This window comes from Cygnus olor, chromosome 4, assembly GCF_009769625.2.
Source record: "Cygnus olor isolate bCygOlo1 chromosome 4, bCygOlo1.pri.v2, whole genome shotgun sequence".
Lineage (NCBI taxonomy): Eukaryota > Metazoa > Chordata > Aves > Anseriformes > Anatidae > Cygnus > Cygnus olor.
The window spans coordinates 65,387,264-65,402,816 of NC_049172.1; the positions used below are offsets into that span (position 1 = coordinate 65,387,264).

The following is a 15,553-nucleotide window of genomic DNA, read 5'->3' on the forward strand; positions in this document are numbered from 1 at the left end:
CCCACTGACAAGTCTGGAAATATGGCATGACAAGCTCGACCATAAAAATACAACAAATAGCCCTCCTGCTTTTATTACGTGTCATCTACTACCTGTATAAAAAATATTTGAAGCAATTCTCCTCTGGGAGGATCTGAAGAGCTGTGATTTAACAGACATTTCCTTGCTTTCAGAAAAGCAACTGTCTAGGCTCCGTGTCCCTGAATCCCACCCCAAAGAGCGGAACAAAGACAGCAGCCACCACTTCGTGGTTTCAAGCAATACTTTATAACTGTTCCCTATAGAAAAACAGCTATCACCTCATCAGCAAGAATTGATATGAAAAGCCGGGTTTCTGCTCCTAATGAAGTCCATGAAAGTTTTACTATAGCATTCAGTAGGTTCTAAATTGACTCCCATTGGGATAGAAGTCATTTTTGAAGGATCTTTTCCTTAAAAAAAAAAAAAAAAAGAGAGAGAGAGAAGAAAAAAAGCAAAATAAGTATGCATTTTTGAAATATTAATTATCAGCTACCATCAAGTACAACAGAACCTTGCTACTTCTTAATAATGACAGAGATAGCCATGGAGTAATACAGAATTTTGCAAATTAGCAATTGAGTGAAAAAAAAACACAATAAGAAAGGAACACTAATTTAATAAATTTAGTTTAAATTGTTTATGCTACTTCATAACGTATCAGTCGATGTGCTATGTTGTATCTCAGCAATAGTAAATCTTCAGAACCATCACCCACATTCCCATATTATCTATTATCTACTCTCCATTGAGGAACAGAGGGAGAGCTGTGAAGTACAGCATGCCATCCTCCTGAACCCAATAAAAAGATTTTTATTTCTTACCTAAATCCAAAGACTCATATTTACTTTAGTTCTATCTTGCATTCAACTAGAAAGGAGCCCAAAGCCTCAAGGCTGGAATGGAAGCTTAATTTTCACAAATGCAGACCGAGTTCAGATTTCCTATATTTTAAACATTATTAGTCTACTTCAAAACATGATATATGAATTTGCATTTTTCATAATTATCGCCACAAGTTCAATGCCACATAAAATTATGACATAACATTATTACAGCTGAAATAGATGTGTGAAAATTCTCTCTCCCTCATTTACTTTTGCCTTTTATAGCAATTTGTAAGTATTTAGTCAAGACCTCCAGCACTTTTCATTTCACTTCTGCACATAATTGTTTCTCTGTATTTGTACAGAACTTCCAAGTTGCTTAAGCCAATTGGAGGAAAAAAAAAAGTGAAGATGAAAAAAAATATTTTTTAATTAGCAAGACACTATATGGGAAGATATTGTACCTATAACTATTTCAACATATTTCTTTAATATATCCCTTTTCAGGCTAAATATTTTTGGAAAGCCAGGCCATTCATCAAAAATACGCTGAATTTTGATGTGTTTAATTATGTACAGTGCCTCTCTTTCTTCCTTATACACACAATTCTTAAGAAGTCATTTACCATTTCAAATGCAAACAGCCAGAAATTAAGAAATGCCAAAATATGCATACCTCTGATTGGTACATGCTCTGTACCATCTGAAAATGTTTACCTTAATTTATTCGACGCTTGAGATGGATATAGCTCACTTAATGTCATACCTGCCGCTGTCTTCTCCACATTATTCAGCATGTGGCCCAATCCCTTACGGTTATTACATTGTTTGTACCTTTCTGTAAGGATAGATTTCCACTGACTTTAGTACTTACTCAGCAATTCAGCATCTCCATCTAGTCAAAACCTGTGATTAGATACAACACATATAAAAGTGTACTGACTCCTACCTTACGTAGAAACCTCACTACAAGGGCAGTGATAAATTCCAGGTCTCAAAATGGTGATCGACATCTTTACTGACAATGCGTCTTCCAAGTTCTGCAATAGAGCAGACCAGGCTCCCACAGAAGAGCCTGCTTCATTTCACTGCTCTGATTCATCTGCTCAACAGGGTGAAAACTAAAACTGCACTCATCAGATAATTATTATACTACAATGCATACACACAGGGCATTTATATTAAGCTGCACAGGCAATTGCATGCTTGATATGGCAATTCTGAAGTTTTGCTTTAAAAGTATGCAAAGTTATAAAATTTTTAAGTTCTTAAAAAAGGAAACACAATTCCAATTAATTATTATTAGCCTCAATGCTTAAGAGGTGGTCAAACTTGGAAACGGTAAATATTACCCTGCAAAAGGAAGTGCCTCCTTCAATAACAGAGCGCTGCCAACTCCTCTATAAAACTCGGATCAGTTAACAAGTATAATTCAAACATCTTCCTGGTAATTTTGACTGGATGACAGCATAAATGATTACAGATAGATGTAAAATACTCTATATTCTCAAAATTTAAACTGAAAAATTGCAAAAACTTTTCATTATTTTTTTCCCAGCTAATTGTAATTGACAAAAATATGTATTTTCAAACAAAGAGAGATGACAAAAATCCCTAACAGATGGGACACGGCATACTCCGTACGAGCAACAACCAGAAAGCCCTCCCTGCCATTTACTAATGGCTACTAACAAGTGAAAGTCAAATCGTATCTCACACCTAACAGCCCATGACGCAAGCAGATGGTTTTAGTCCCACTGCGGAAGATTTTCTTCTCCGCTGAGAACACCGAGGTGACACGGCCATCCACTCTCATCAAAGTCCTCCGTTCCATTAGGAAATCCGCATCTCTGGGGCCGCACGTGCACACTGGAAGATACATGCTCGAGGAAAAACACATGCATTAGGAGAGTTGCACCGATGGGATCTGTCTAAAGAAAATGAGGTCCTGAGATCCCTGGCAGTATCAATAGAGCATTTCCCTTCCCTGGGCTTAAAAGCAGAGCGACATTGCATAAAATAACAATTCATCACTGCACCAAATTGTCCAGCAACACTGTTATTATCCACTTGTAATGAAACTAATGTAAACTTGGTGTTTCCTAGCCCCTCTCCCTACTTATATGTCACCATTTCCTAGCAATAGCTCAGTGTCAGGTGAATTTCAGTGTCAGGTGAATTGTCAGGCTGTTTGCTGATACCCCTAATCGTCCCAGGACATTTCTTAGCGTCCACTGAAGTTTGCTCTTATCTATTTCAGTCCGGATATTAACTCCACAGTTACTAGGGGTAAGAGGATAACCAGAAGAAAATAAAGCCATCCTTGTAACTATTCACACTTTACAAACGCCAAAAACCATTACACTGAAGCAAGAAATGTCAGGATGTTGGTGCAAGCTTATGGCCCCAACTCTTGACCACAGGGTAGCCAGAATGTACCTAATCTTTCTGCATGCATCTATCAACAAATTGTTGAGCCATTGGCAATGTTTTGCTTTTAATTTTCAGATGGAGTTCAAACTTCAGTACATAAGCTCTCACACAAGCAAACCTGCATCTTCTATCAACGAATAATTTTATTTTAAACAAGCCCACGTACAAAAATACCCCTGCTGTTCATAACCAGCTTTTGAGCAGAAAAATAAAGGCTTTGGGAAGGCTGCGGACTGCAGAGCAAATTCCCCTACCCCTGCCTTTGAGGTAGACTGTGACGGTCCCTGTAGGACCCTGCCTAGCAGAGATAAGAGACGCTGTCAAAACAGGTTTCCTGGAGCAGATTGCCTAACTATCCGGGAAGGGCAGATCCAAGGATTTCCCAAGGAGAGCATTTTCACATCCAATCAGCCTTTCAGCTCTGCCCAGACCATCCGTAAAAGGGCTCAACTTGGAGGCTAAGATGTGACAGAGGGCTGAGAAAAATCAGTTTGGTAGAAACTAGATGGAGTCCGAATTATTTTGTACTTTACTGAAGAGAAAATCTTATCACTAACCTCCTCTATCCTGTGTCACTTCCTATGTGCTTTTTTCTAATGATCGGTGGGATACAGTTACATTGTGATGGATTTTATAAATAAATTAGGAGCTATTAGCATATGCCTCAGTCAAAGGAGATGTGGTTGATTAATAATAATAATAATAATAATAGTTCAACCCAACCTACAGACAATGAGAAAGGGGTTTAATACATCTTCAGACATCACAGTCTGTCTCTACTGGCCTGATCCAAACGGTTCAAGTAAAATTATCATGGTTATATTTCAGCCAACCAACTTCTGAAAATACTGGATGTATTTTTTATAAAATACTTTCTGTGTTAAGTATCTACCACACTTGAAATATTTACATACTTCTAATTTCAAAACAAGGACACATCCACCTGTTCACTAACTGCTAATAATGAAATTTCCGACGTGACCAAATCAAGAAACTGGCAGACCCAGCTGACAAACAAACAAAATCCGAATAAACATTGAAAAGAAATACATTCCATATGCTTTGGGATGTTTTATGATGGAGCTTTACACCACAGATGTGGTTGAATATCAGGATGCCAGATTACATGTGGACAAATATCTGGCTTCTTTTATCCTTGGTAGGTAAATGAATATACCTCATTAGCTGCTGTTCAGGAATAGGGCTAAATGAAGAGGGAAAAATAGAATCAGATAAGGAAGCAGGCCAGATTATATTTCACATTCAATATTACTTACTTTGAAATAAAGGAAAACTCCACAAAAAGGATAGGATAGATAGGAATATAATCAATGCATTGTTATGCATTGCAAGAAAGCAAAAAGATACACTAATGCAACTGGCCTCTTTTCCTCAGTTCTTCATTACTGCACCGTTTCCATAAAATACAAATAATTATAGATACAAACCGTGAATCCAAAAAACCTCTGGAAATTAAAATTTAGGGCTCTCCTAGCAACTGTATCTCACACACTTGCACACATGCAGTACTCTGTATGGTGTTTGGTGTGGGCTTTTGTGCTTTCACAGCAATGAGGTTGAATTATGGTTGCTGTGGGAACTATATCTTTGAATTTCTTGACTTGCGCTACCATCTCAACTAAATGTTACATTAACATAGGTAAGCATGTGCTGTTTTTTTCCAGAAAAGGGAACCTATATGGATGGTTACATATTTAACTGTTCTTACCAAAGAAACAACACACGGCTGTGTCTGTCAAAGTACAGAGCTCTAATTGTGCTCACACTGCATACACAAGAAGTAAAACAGAGCCACATAAAACCTGTGAGTCAAATGTGGCAGAAAATAACAGAAAAGTGATAATGTCACTAAAAGCTTGATTTTGCAATCTTCCTAAATTTGTTCGACTTTTTAATTTCGGAGTTTGGGTACAGGCTTTCTTCCAGGGCCCTAGCAGAGGATATATATACATTTGTCATCTTCCTCGCAAGTGAGCACGAGTGTGACAGGGCTGTCACAGCCAGTATTGCCAAGCCCAGTCAGCACAGGCATTGCTCTGGGTACTCTGAACATACAGCAAAAGGCCGTGATTTCTGCCATAAGAGTATTGAGGACTGACATTTGATGTGCAGTATAGGTCACAAGCTGTTACAGCGGCACACGTCAGCATAGGAGAGAGGCACAGCCTCTCGCTGCCACTGGAGATGTTCTTCAGTGGAGGTGAGCTGTCCCATGGCAGAACCAAGAAACTCAAACTTCAAGGTCACTTTCTTTGATCCAAAACATTCTTTTTGCTGTTTCCCCACTAGTACCTTTTGTCTTTTGACACCACCAGGAAAAAGGGAGTCACACCTCTTCTTATTTTGGAATTGTCACCCAACAATTATGCCTCTAAAATCATCAGATTAGACATTGCAGATACCAAGTAAATATTACAGCATTTTAAAATTGGAGTAAATTCTATTGCACAGTTGCTACTTCCAAAAAAGTCAACGTCGGTATTACTCTTTAAGTAAGATTTTTTTTTACCTTGGAGGAGCTTGGGGAGGGGGGGGGAAATCAAGAAGCAAAACAACGTCACAAAGCTGCTGAGACACAGTGGCACATTTCTGAAGAGCATAAAGCAATGCTCAGCTGCTCTGCCAAGGCACTCAGCGGGCCAGCAAGGTCTCATGAGCTTCCACTTACAAGAGGAAACGTGAATGTCCCACCAGGGCAAGCTGGAGCAAAACGTCAAAGAAATCCAGGGAAAACAGCCAAAGTGAAACACAGCTGGGCTCTCCTGGTGTGGAACAGAGGTGACAGCACACTTGAAAGTAACACTTTAGGAAACTTAAGAAAGTATCTGTTCACATGGAAAATTTCAAGTTAAAAATAAAAAAAAAAAAGTCACATTTTTTCATATTGTAAGAGCATGAAAAATAAGAATTTAGCTTAAAATGTGAGTTCACAATTATCTTAAATTGCCTATATCTCCTTTGCATAGCATTATGAAGGACTCCAAGTGAGGGCTTCTTTCAAATAAAATCTGAAGCACTGGGTATTTCCAGAGTAAATATTCAATTTCCAAGCAGTTTATAATGTTAACGCAAGAGATTATCAGAGAACCTTCAAAAATAAGAGTGATCTGATCAATAAAAACAGAGCCTTGATGTTAAAACTTTCAAAGATCTAGAAGATTACTCAATATGACAGACCTAACAAGAAACTATTAAGTGTTGCAAGAATAATACTTCTAGTGTTAGACTTGCAGCTTTAAAGATGCAGCTATTTAAGTCTAGTCATAACACAAGAAATTAGTCTGGCTACAAAGAGAAAGAAGATTACTATACTTTGTGTCTGCCAACGAAATTGTGGATAATTTTAGTTTCAGGGTTCCAAGATGACTATTAAATACAGTAATTAAGGTAGTTGGGTGAAATGGAAAGGCACGTTACTAACAATACAACTGTGCTAAGTAGTTTTACAAGTCACTTTTGAATGACACGTGCCCTCTCTGTAAGTACAGAAGGCAAGGCACTGGCCCCTCTTAGCATCAAGACTTAATCGTCTCTGAACCGAACACATTGTCTTTAACTGCAATACCAAAATGGTTCCAACTGAAATAATGGAACTGCCTCTTGCATCATACTTCTGAATGTTTTCTGAAAATTGCTTAATGCAATAGATGGAGAAAGATTTATGAGGTTAACATTTTACATATTCCTGCAATCATCCCAACTGTCAATGCTATTCACATGTGACATGAGCCTCTATAAAACGGGCTTGTAAATAAACATAGCCAAAACACCTGGGAGTATGTGTGTTCTGGAAAGAAATTGTATTTTATGAAGGACTTAAAAACATACAAATAGGTCATCAGTTTTAAGAACATAAAAACAGGTCAATTTTTTCCATATTGCTAAATCTTTTTTATTTGCACCATTACAAACATACATAACGTATAAAATATTATGTGTGTCAAGTGAATAGTATTTATTCTAAAAATTCCTGGAGGAAGAAGTCAAACACATATACATTGATCTAATTTAACTTTCTTTGATTTTTATATAAATCTCACATGAAGATAAGAAAGTGTGCATGTACGCGCATTTGTGCGGCTATAAAAAAAACAAACAAAAAAACAAAAAACAAAAAACACAAAATTCTCAAAAGTATTTTACAATATAACTAAAAATAAGTCACAGAGTTCTTCATTTTGGTACATTTAAGTTTTGGAATACTGTACACAACTTCTTAATATAACGTCTAAATATTCTAGCAGGACAGCTTGCATGCGTAACCTGAAGGGCACATGACGATACCACACAGAGGTATGAAAGGAATCCAGCAGTACCCTCCATGAAAGCAGCCATATTTCAAGATTTCTTTTTATTAAAAGGAAACCTGAAGGCAGCCAACAGCAGGACACTACCACATCCAGGAGTAGTCAATGTCGCTAACAAGAGAAACGCTTCATTCTCACCCTCCGGTGGCACTGCAAGGACATTTACCAGCTTGTATTTCTCTCCAGGAAAAGAAGGCTCCATTGGCACCCCAAAACCCTCATGAAATTTATCAAGGTGATTGCCCACAAGAAGCACAGTGCTGCATTTACTCTTCTCGATGAAGAACAAAGACAAGTTTCATAATGCTGAGAGCATCTCCCATAGCTCTTAAGGACGAAACAGAGGGAACACAGAAATCAGGTGGAAGGAGACTCACCTGTTTCCCAGAACTCTAAGAATGAAATGAAGAAATGAAGTGCCACCACTGCATCAGTTCTTAACAGAAAATGCCCATCAATGAACCTGGAGGTACGAGAACTTTGACAAGTTATGTCATCATTATCGCACGTAGCAATCTAGAGCTCCACCACCAACTACCAAGACTGAGGGACAGCATGCATTAGTTTTGCTATTTTATTTACATATTGCCATTTTCAAATTCTGTCTGCATCTGCTTACTGGGACAAACCAAAGAAACACCCCTCAAACAGAAAACAAAGCCCAAACCCAAGTGCAATGTCCCATGAGCTGCCTACATCTCAAGTGCAGAAAGACGAAGGTCAGCCACCACGAAGTTCTCCCTTTCATGCTACAGAAAACACCTGTAAACATGGTAAACATCCACGGCACACTAGGCAGATAATCGATGTTTAGAAAGGACTCAGCACGTTAAATAGATGAGACCGCAGTCTAACCATCAACTAAAGGTTTCACAGCTTTATACTAATGCAGTATTTAAAGACAAACACTGAACTGATACTTGAAAACTGAAAGAAATCATAAGACTAAGCCTATAAGAAAATCCTTAGAAATAAACAAGTGATGAACTGAGTGACAAAATAAAGCATCACATGAAATCTCTGGATTCAGTCTTCCAAAAATAATAATAATAACCCATGAGGGTTTAAGACTTTATGTTCAAAACGCCTGGAACTTTATGAAGTAGCTCCCTCTTCTGGTTTACCAAACAATGGCAATCCAACGTAAACGTCAAGATGCAGAATTCAGCCTGGAAACAATACCTTTCGCCGTTTTTTGGCTTCGGTCCTGTATCATCAAGTGATCACACAGAGGATTAGGAAAATGCGAGCTGCTGCCCCTTATTTTGAATAAGGAGTTCATAGCTGAGGACAGAAAGGCTTAAACATGCTGGGACAGAAAGGTCCAACCTCAACACACAGTACAACAGAAAGCTGGTTGAACCCCGTGAATAGCTTGGTATCCTTGAAGACATTTTTTCATCAGACAGCACAAACAAACAGAAGAAAAGAAATTCATTTCTCATTTTAAGCTCTCAGCATGTTACTAGATAAAATGCACTTCACTGCATTTTACAAAAAGAACTTACAAATAACAATATTAAGAACAGTTCACTTTCCTACCTATATGGCCTGCAATATGACTTCTGGATTCATATTTGTAGAACTTCGTTTGCAACTTCTGGGTTACAATTCTTGAAACGGAACAATTTATATATATATTTTTTAATTTCTTTCAGCTTTGACATCTTCATAAAGATCAACACAAATTGCCCAGTGGTTTCTGACTTGAACTGTTAGAGGAAGCTTGACTTCCACTGTTAGAGGAAGCTTGGTGAAGAGCTGGTTATTTTTCAGCATCCCAGCTGGAGCTACAGGCAATCCTATACCCTTCAAATTGTTCATCACTATTGAAGCTGAATGTTTGACCAAATACAAAAACTAGTGTAAATGGCAAAGATGTGGCACCACTGAAATCAGTTTCCTTCATCAGTGTTATTATTTATAACAAAATCATGGTATAAATTAAATTATTGTGTATTTCATGAGAAAGAGAGAGCATAAAGGATGTCCCTGTTAAATTCTGGGCTGGATAATTTGAAAGCTTCAAGTTTGACTTGCTAATACCTGCATAATCAGGCACACAACAGCGTGACTTCATCTTTCATGATATGTATACCAAGTGCATCATAGAGGATGCAGCCAACTGAAACACCCAAGGAAATTCTGATCGTTCAACCACAGATAAAACCGAAATTGCCAGGAGTTATTTGGATGGAATTGAAAGGATCATATAAAATGGTAGGCCTTGGAGACCTGGAAATAGTGAGGGACAGAGGGAAAAGAGCTAAGATTTGCTGTGCGGGCACCTGCTGCAAATGGCAGGCTTCCAGTGACACAGAGGGGAGACCCCTCTGCCAGACTCTGCAACAGTCAATGGGCTGAGACCCCCCACAACCCTCTTGGCAGAGAGAAGAGTTAAAGGGACAAAGAGAAAGTGAAACAAAAGCTGAGGAAATCAACAGAAAATAGAAAATGTGACCCAGTATGTAAGTGGAGATATTAAAATGGGGCAGACTGGAAGGAAAGTTTGTTACTAAGAGTTGTTAACTCTTAATAGAAAACATGCTCTAGCACCCATATCAAGTTCCAATAGAAACACTGTGAAAACAGAGATTTTATAAATCAGTTCAATTCAATCTTCTTCCCGTATTTCATTAATTTATTCCATAAAAATTAAACCAATTCTTATTTAAAATACAAAATTAGGTAACAGCAAGTGAGAAGTGTAAATAAGCCATTCAACTTTTCCTTTTTATAGCAAGTGTATACACAAGTATATTTGAGTATTTTATTGTCATTCAATAAGTATTTTGTGTAGTAATCTACAGAATGTTTGAATGAAAGACTATTACAAAACCCATGTCACATATAAACAAAGACTCCAAAAACAATGAATGAAAATACCACAAAATGGGCTATTGCTGTAGATAAGTATCATTATCAGCAAAGCTATCATATGAATAAACAGAGCCTCAATGTACCTCAAGCCCTTTGTCCGTAGTGAGGAACTTTGCATATTGAAGCTAAGCATCTGATTCTGCAGCAACAGATCAAATACCCACATTTTCTTGTAAAAAATCATCTGCTAGGTCTGGTCTTACACAGCCACTTATAACATCATAACAAGAGCAAAGTATGATGGTAGCACTTTTCAGAAAGTGTGCAAGCTAACAGGATCCTAAACATAATCTGGGGTGAGACGATGGTCTCACTGGTCCCTCCCAGAACTGTGGGGCACAGAAGAGGCAAGGTTCAGATATGTACAACGCCAATTTGGACAGCTGGGATCCCAGAACTGCAAAGTATGTCCAACCAACTAAGGCCTCACAGAAATACATCCTCTCTAGGGGATCATACCTCAAAAGAAATGTTGACTAACTGTTAAGAGCTGCTACCGTGCCTATTTATAAGAAACAAAGCAAAATCAGTTGTTTGGTTCAGCCAAAAGAGGACTGAAAGGCCAAAGCATCTACAGATGGAGACTTCCTATTTAATTGCACCTGACTAATGAAGACATGACTTGAAAGGACATTACTTCAATTGCAAGCCTGAGCAATTACATTGTCTTCCATGGAATTCATGGAATACTGGAAAAGACAATATTGAACCAAACCCAGACTAATTGGCTATGATTGAAAACTACAGAAAGCAATAAAATATTGCATGTAAACCCAACAATGATTAAATTCAAATTCATCACTTCCCAAGGCTTTGAGCTCCTTCAAAGAGTACATTATTCAAATGTATCTTTACAATAAAAATAGTGTTTTATCCATGTTATCTACTCAATGCATCTCTCCAAATTACTCAGGAAAAATAGAACAGTAGAACGGTCTAAGGCAAGTAACAGGAAAGTTGATATCACATGATTCACAAGGCACTAATGTTGTGGCTTTCAGTCACTTGAGAGCATAAACTTACAAAACAGGTTAAAAGAAAATTCAAACTGCAAATCAATTTCAACTTACCAGTCTCTGATGAGTTATCTTTAAGAATGAAAACTAAAAATGTGAATTTTGACTCAATCTTTTCCTTAGCCATATAGTCATTAGTAAATACAATGCTATCTACAACTTGTATAAAAACTGACAGTTTGGAGTTCACCTCTCAGAATACCTAAAACACTCTTTAATTTACACAAAGTTCTCAAGAAGCTAGTATGAATTGTAATTCAAAGAGAAGGGTCTGGAATAAGCAGTCCTGCCATCAGTCCACTTGACAGTATGGGCAAACAGCACGAGATCTGGCTTTTCAGAAGTTAAATGTACCAACTGCTCGATAGTGTAAGTTTAGCTCCTACCAAATAAATCACATCCTTAATTCAATATTTCATTTTGCTAGCCTGTAGGTGGATACTCTAATACTGCTCCTCATGTAGCTTTTGTGAGGCTGCACTTAATGTGAGCAAAGAGCTTTGAGATCTTTAGCATGAATAAAATATATTTTGCATTTAGATGTTAATTATAGAAGTACCAATATTTGAAATAGTGTTTTGTTTCAAAGCAGCAAGACTAAATCAAACATGAATATCTTGGCTTTGATTGTTATGTTTTACTTACTATGCTCTATTTTTCCTTGCATTTGAAATATGCAATTTTGCATTTCTGTTATGTAAATGAATGTTTTTCATCTAACGTCTATTTTTGAAAAAAGAATCATTTTCTTTCCTAGTCCAAGACAGAAATGTTGCTGAGCACAATTCTGGAGTCTAACTGACAGAGTCCTGTAATGCCATTGCACGCATTCAGTAACAAAAGCAGCAAGACATGCCCAGAGGACTCACTTAATTTGGAATATTAATATATAAGTGGTTATATATTCAGATATATATCTTGATAAACACTGAATTATATTTAATATAGATTTATATATATTTAATATAGAATATATAGCAATCTGCACTGAAAGTCCTAAGAACAATCAATTATAAGCTAAAGGTTCTTTTTGCCTCTGTGTAATTTAAGCTATTTTAGAGGCAAATTTCAAGAAAATAAAAGGTTTGAACTTTATCCAAAACTGTCATGCAAGAGGTCAAGTCACCTATCATGGTACTTCCTTTTATATGTTAAATGTGTTGTTTTTCACTTCTAAAAAGTGTGCCAATTATATTGCTGTATGTGTCCCTAGATATCAGTTGCACTTAGTAGATAACGTATTCTGGAAAATGGAAAAGAAGTGAAAAATGCATGCCATATATAAGCCTATTAACATAAATGGTGTTTACTACCTGCAGAGGATTTTGATTCTATGGTTTGTGTGACCAAATTACGGTGTTTCAGCCTGTCTCTTGTTCTCTGAAATTCACATATTCCCTGGCTGAGTAAGGAAGAGAAAGCATTTAAGATTTCCATTTAAGTCATGGAGTAAATTTGGGCATCCATAAATTGCCAGTGTTAAAGAAAACTGAAGTCAGGGTTAGCAAACCAATTTAAAAAATTGTGGTTGATTCTGTCATGTGGCAAAGAACAGCCCAATAAATCAAAGGAATACAACACCTGTTTAGAAGAAAATATTATACTCTCAAAGCAGTGCTGAAACACTGATATTTACCCAGACGAGTAAGGTTAAGAAGCATATCCCACTCACTCAAATCTTTAAATAAAATTAAATGCCAACCTAAAGCTTGTTTTCAACATTCTATGATGCCTGAGAAATGCTGTCACTCACTCATTACACTCCCTCACACGGATGTAATTTCCACCCCCACCTATCGTCATCACATCTGGTTTGGTATGCAGTTTCAGACAAAAAAAATAATCTAGGCACCAAATCACAACATATTTTGAGAAATATTCTAGTATACGTGTGTGTAATTATAGACAGCATTAAGTATATCTTCAAATATAAACCATCATTGAATCTTTTGGGAAAAAAAAAAAATAGCCTAAAGCCTTGTTAGAACTGTAGCTTATTAGTAGTACACTGGGGTTTAAATCACTTCTCTAAATAGCAAAACACAAGATAACCCAAAACTTTGCATCCCACAGAATCACAGATAGCACAGCTGAAGATGACCTCAAACCATTAGTCTATCTACCAGCCCAACAGCAAGATCTGCAACTTTATCACCTCAACCAATGTTTGTGAAACAGACTTTAAATAACTCAAGTGAGTGAGATTTCACTGTCTACCCACCCCACCTATTCCAGTGTTTCATCACTGGAAAGCTTTTCCTAACCTGACCCCAAACTATTACAGCATTTCACTTTCCTCCCTGCTGGGAAGTTTTTAAGTCTAGCTTGAACTTGTAATGCATTTACACCCTTTCAAACAGTAAGGCACTCCCCTCAGAAGTGCATGGTAACAACAGACAAAAAAACTTTGAGACAAGGTCCTAGCTCCACTTAACTCACTGGAAACAAAACCTGTGGAGACGCTGAAATATGCTCTCTGACATTTGCAACACTGCATATAGGACATACTAGAAAATACAGGTTGACACTTAAGTTTGAAGCACACTGTGCGTATTCAAAACCATACATGGTTCAGAGCCAGAAGGGAGGGTTTTTTGCCCTGGCACCCAAAGGCTGCTCCTTCTGTTTCCACAGAATATTCAAAAAGAAAACTTTCCAGGTTACCTCTTCAAAGTCAAGAAAACAAAAAGAAGGCAAGAAAACTTTCCACGTGTACTACACAGCCTCACTCGCACCAATAGCCACCAACGTCAAGGCCAAGAAGACTGTTGCCACCTAGGCCATGAGCGACAAACCTCAACATCTCCCAGCAGAAGACAACCAGCATGGACGCTTACACGAGGTGGGGCACGCAAACCTCCAGCGGCCCCACTGCGATCCCCTCCTGCTCTGGCAGCACCTCCACCACCCAAAGCCATCCCCATGGGCCGCCATGTTGTGCCGCCGCCATGTTGTGCCACCGCCAGCCTCGAGCCTGCCAGCCACCCATGGGTGGTGGGACATGGTGGTGGCCACGGGGTCGAGCCGCAGCACCCCACACTCACCTTCGGAGACCTCAAACTCGGCCGCTCCATTGAGCTGGTAGAGGCACCAGTCAACCGTGCTGTTGTCGCCTGGGGGGCCGCCAACTGGAAGAGAAGGAGGAGGATCAAACGCATGGTCAGTCTGGGGTACCCAGCACCCACAGGGAGAGGGAAGAGGGGATGGGGCCATGGGGAGAGGACTGAGGAAGGGACAACAGGCAGTGGGGTGGAGGAGAGAGGGCTGAGGATGGGTCAAGAGGCAGTGGGGTGGAGGAGAGAGGACGAGCCGCAGCAGTGGGGAGGAGGGCAAGGAGAGATGGAGAGGGCAGCGAACGGAACAGAGGGATGAGAGGGGGCTACAGCGAGGCGGGAGGAGGGAGAGCGTTAACGAAATACCCTGCTTTTGGGACATGTGTGCCGCCCTGCGGAAGGTGCCCAGTGCTCTGAACTGTTATTTTGCTTTGCTCCCAGCGCCGGTAGCTAGCTCGGGGCGCCTCCTCCTCCTCCCAGCGGAGCGGGCGGCGCAGGCAGCCGGCGCTGCCTCGGGGCGCTGAGGGAGCCGGGGGAGGGAGGACGGGCAGGAGGGAAGGCTCCGCCCGGAGCTCCGGGGGAAGGCGGCGCAGCCTCTCCAGGACCCGCCGCGGCCCCAACAGGTGCCAGCGGGCCCGGCAGGCCTGTGGGGAGCCTCCCTCAGCACGGCCGGCTGCCAGGCTGCCGCCCGCCCGCCTGCCTTCATCCCTCCTCCGTGCTCCCGTTTCAACTTCAGTCCCCGAGTTCCCCTTCAGGGCATCCCGCCGTGCCACACTTCACTTCACTTCTTACCTGCCTTGGGCTGTGTAGCCTGTTAGGGATGAAGGCTGCACATGCCAGCTAGCTTCTCAGGTTTTACGTACGCTAAAATCATTGCGAGGCTAGAGAGCGTTTCTCATCTTCCAGACTGTGAATCCGCAAGCTGTCTTCACAGCATGCATGAAAGGTAACTAAGAAAGCAAACCTTTTATCAAGTAAACCAAAGTGCTCTGTGGAGC

General features: G+C 39.5%; 1 protein-coding gene across 3 annotated transcripts in view; it reads right to left on the reverse strand.

Moving 5' to 3' along the window:
• Positions 1–15,078, reverse strand: part of PPP2R2C (protein phosphatase 2 regulatory subunit Bgamma) — a 187,688-nt gene extending 172,610 nt beyond the window's left edge. Inside the window, exons 1-2 of one of the 3 annotated variants that reach the window (XM_040556161.1) lie at positions 14,922–15,078; positions 14,547–14,630 (exon numbers count right to left, since the gene is read on the reverse strand). In XM_040556161.1, the coding sequence (XP_040412095.1) occupies positions 14,547–14,630; positions 14,922–14,937 (100 nt within the window). In that variant the 5' untranslated portion in view covers positions 14,938–15,078. Of the gene's footprint in view, positions 1–14,546; positions 14,857–14,921 lie in introns of those variants that run through there. The other 2 variants (XM_040556160.1, XM_040556168.1) reach the window with 2 other exon arrangements.
• Between the last annotated feature and the right edge of the window lie 475 nt (positions 15,079–15,553).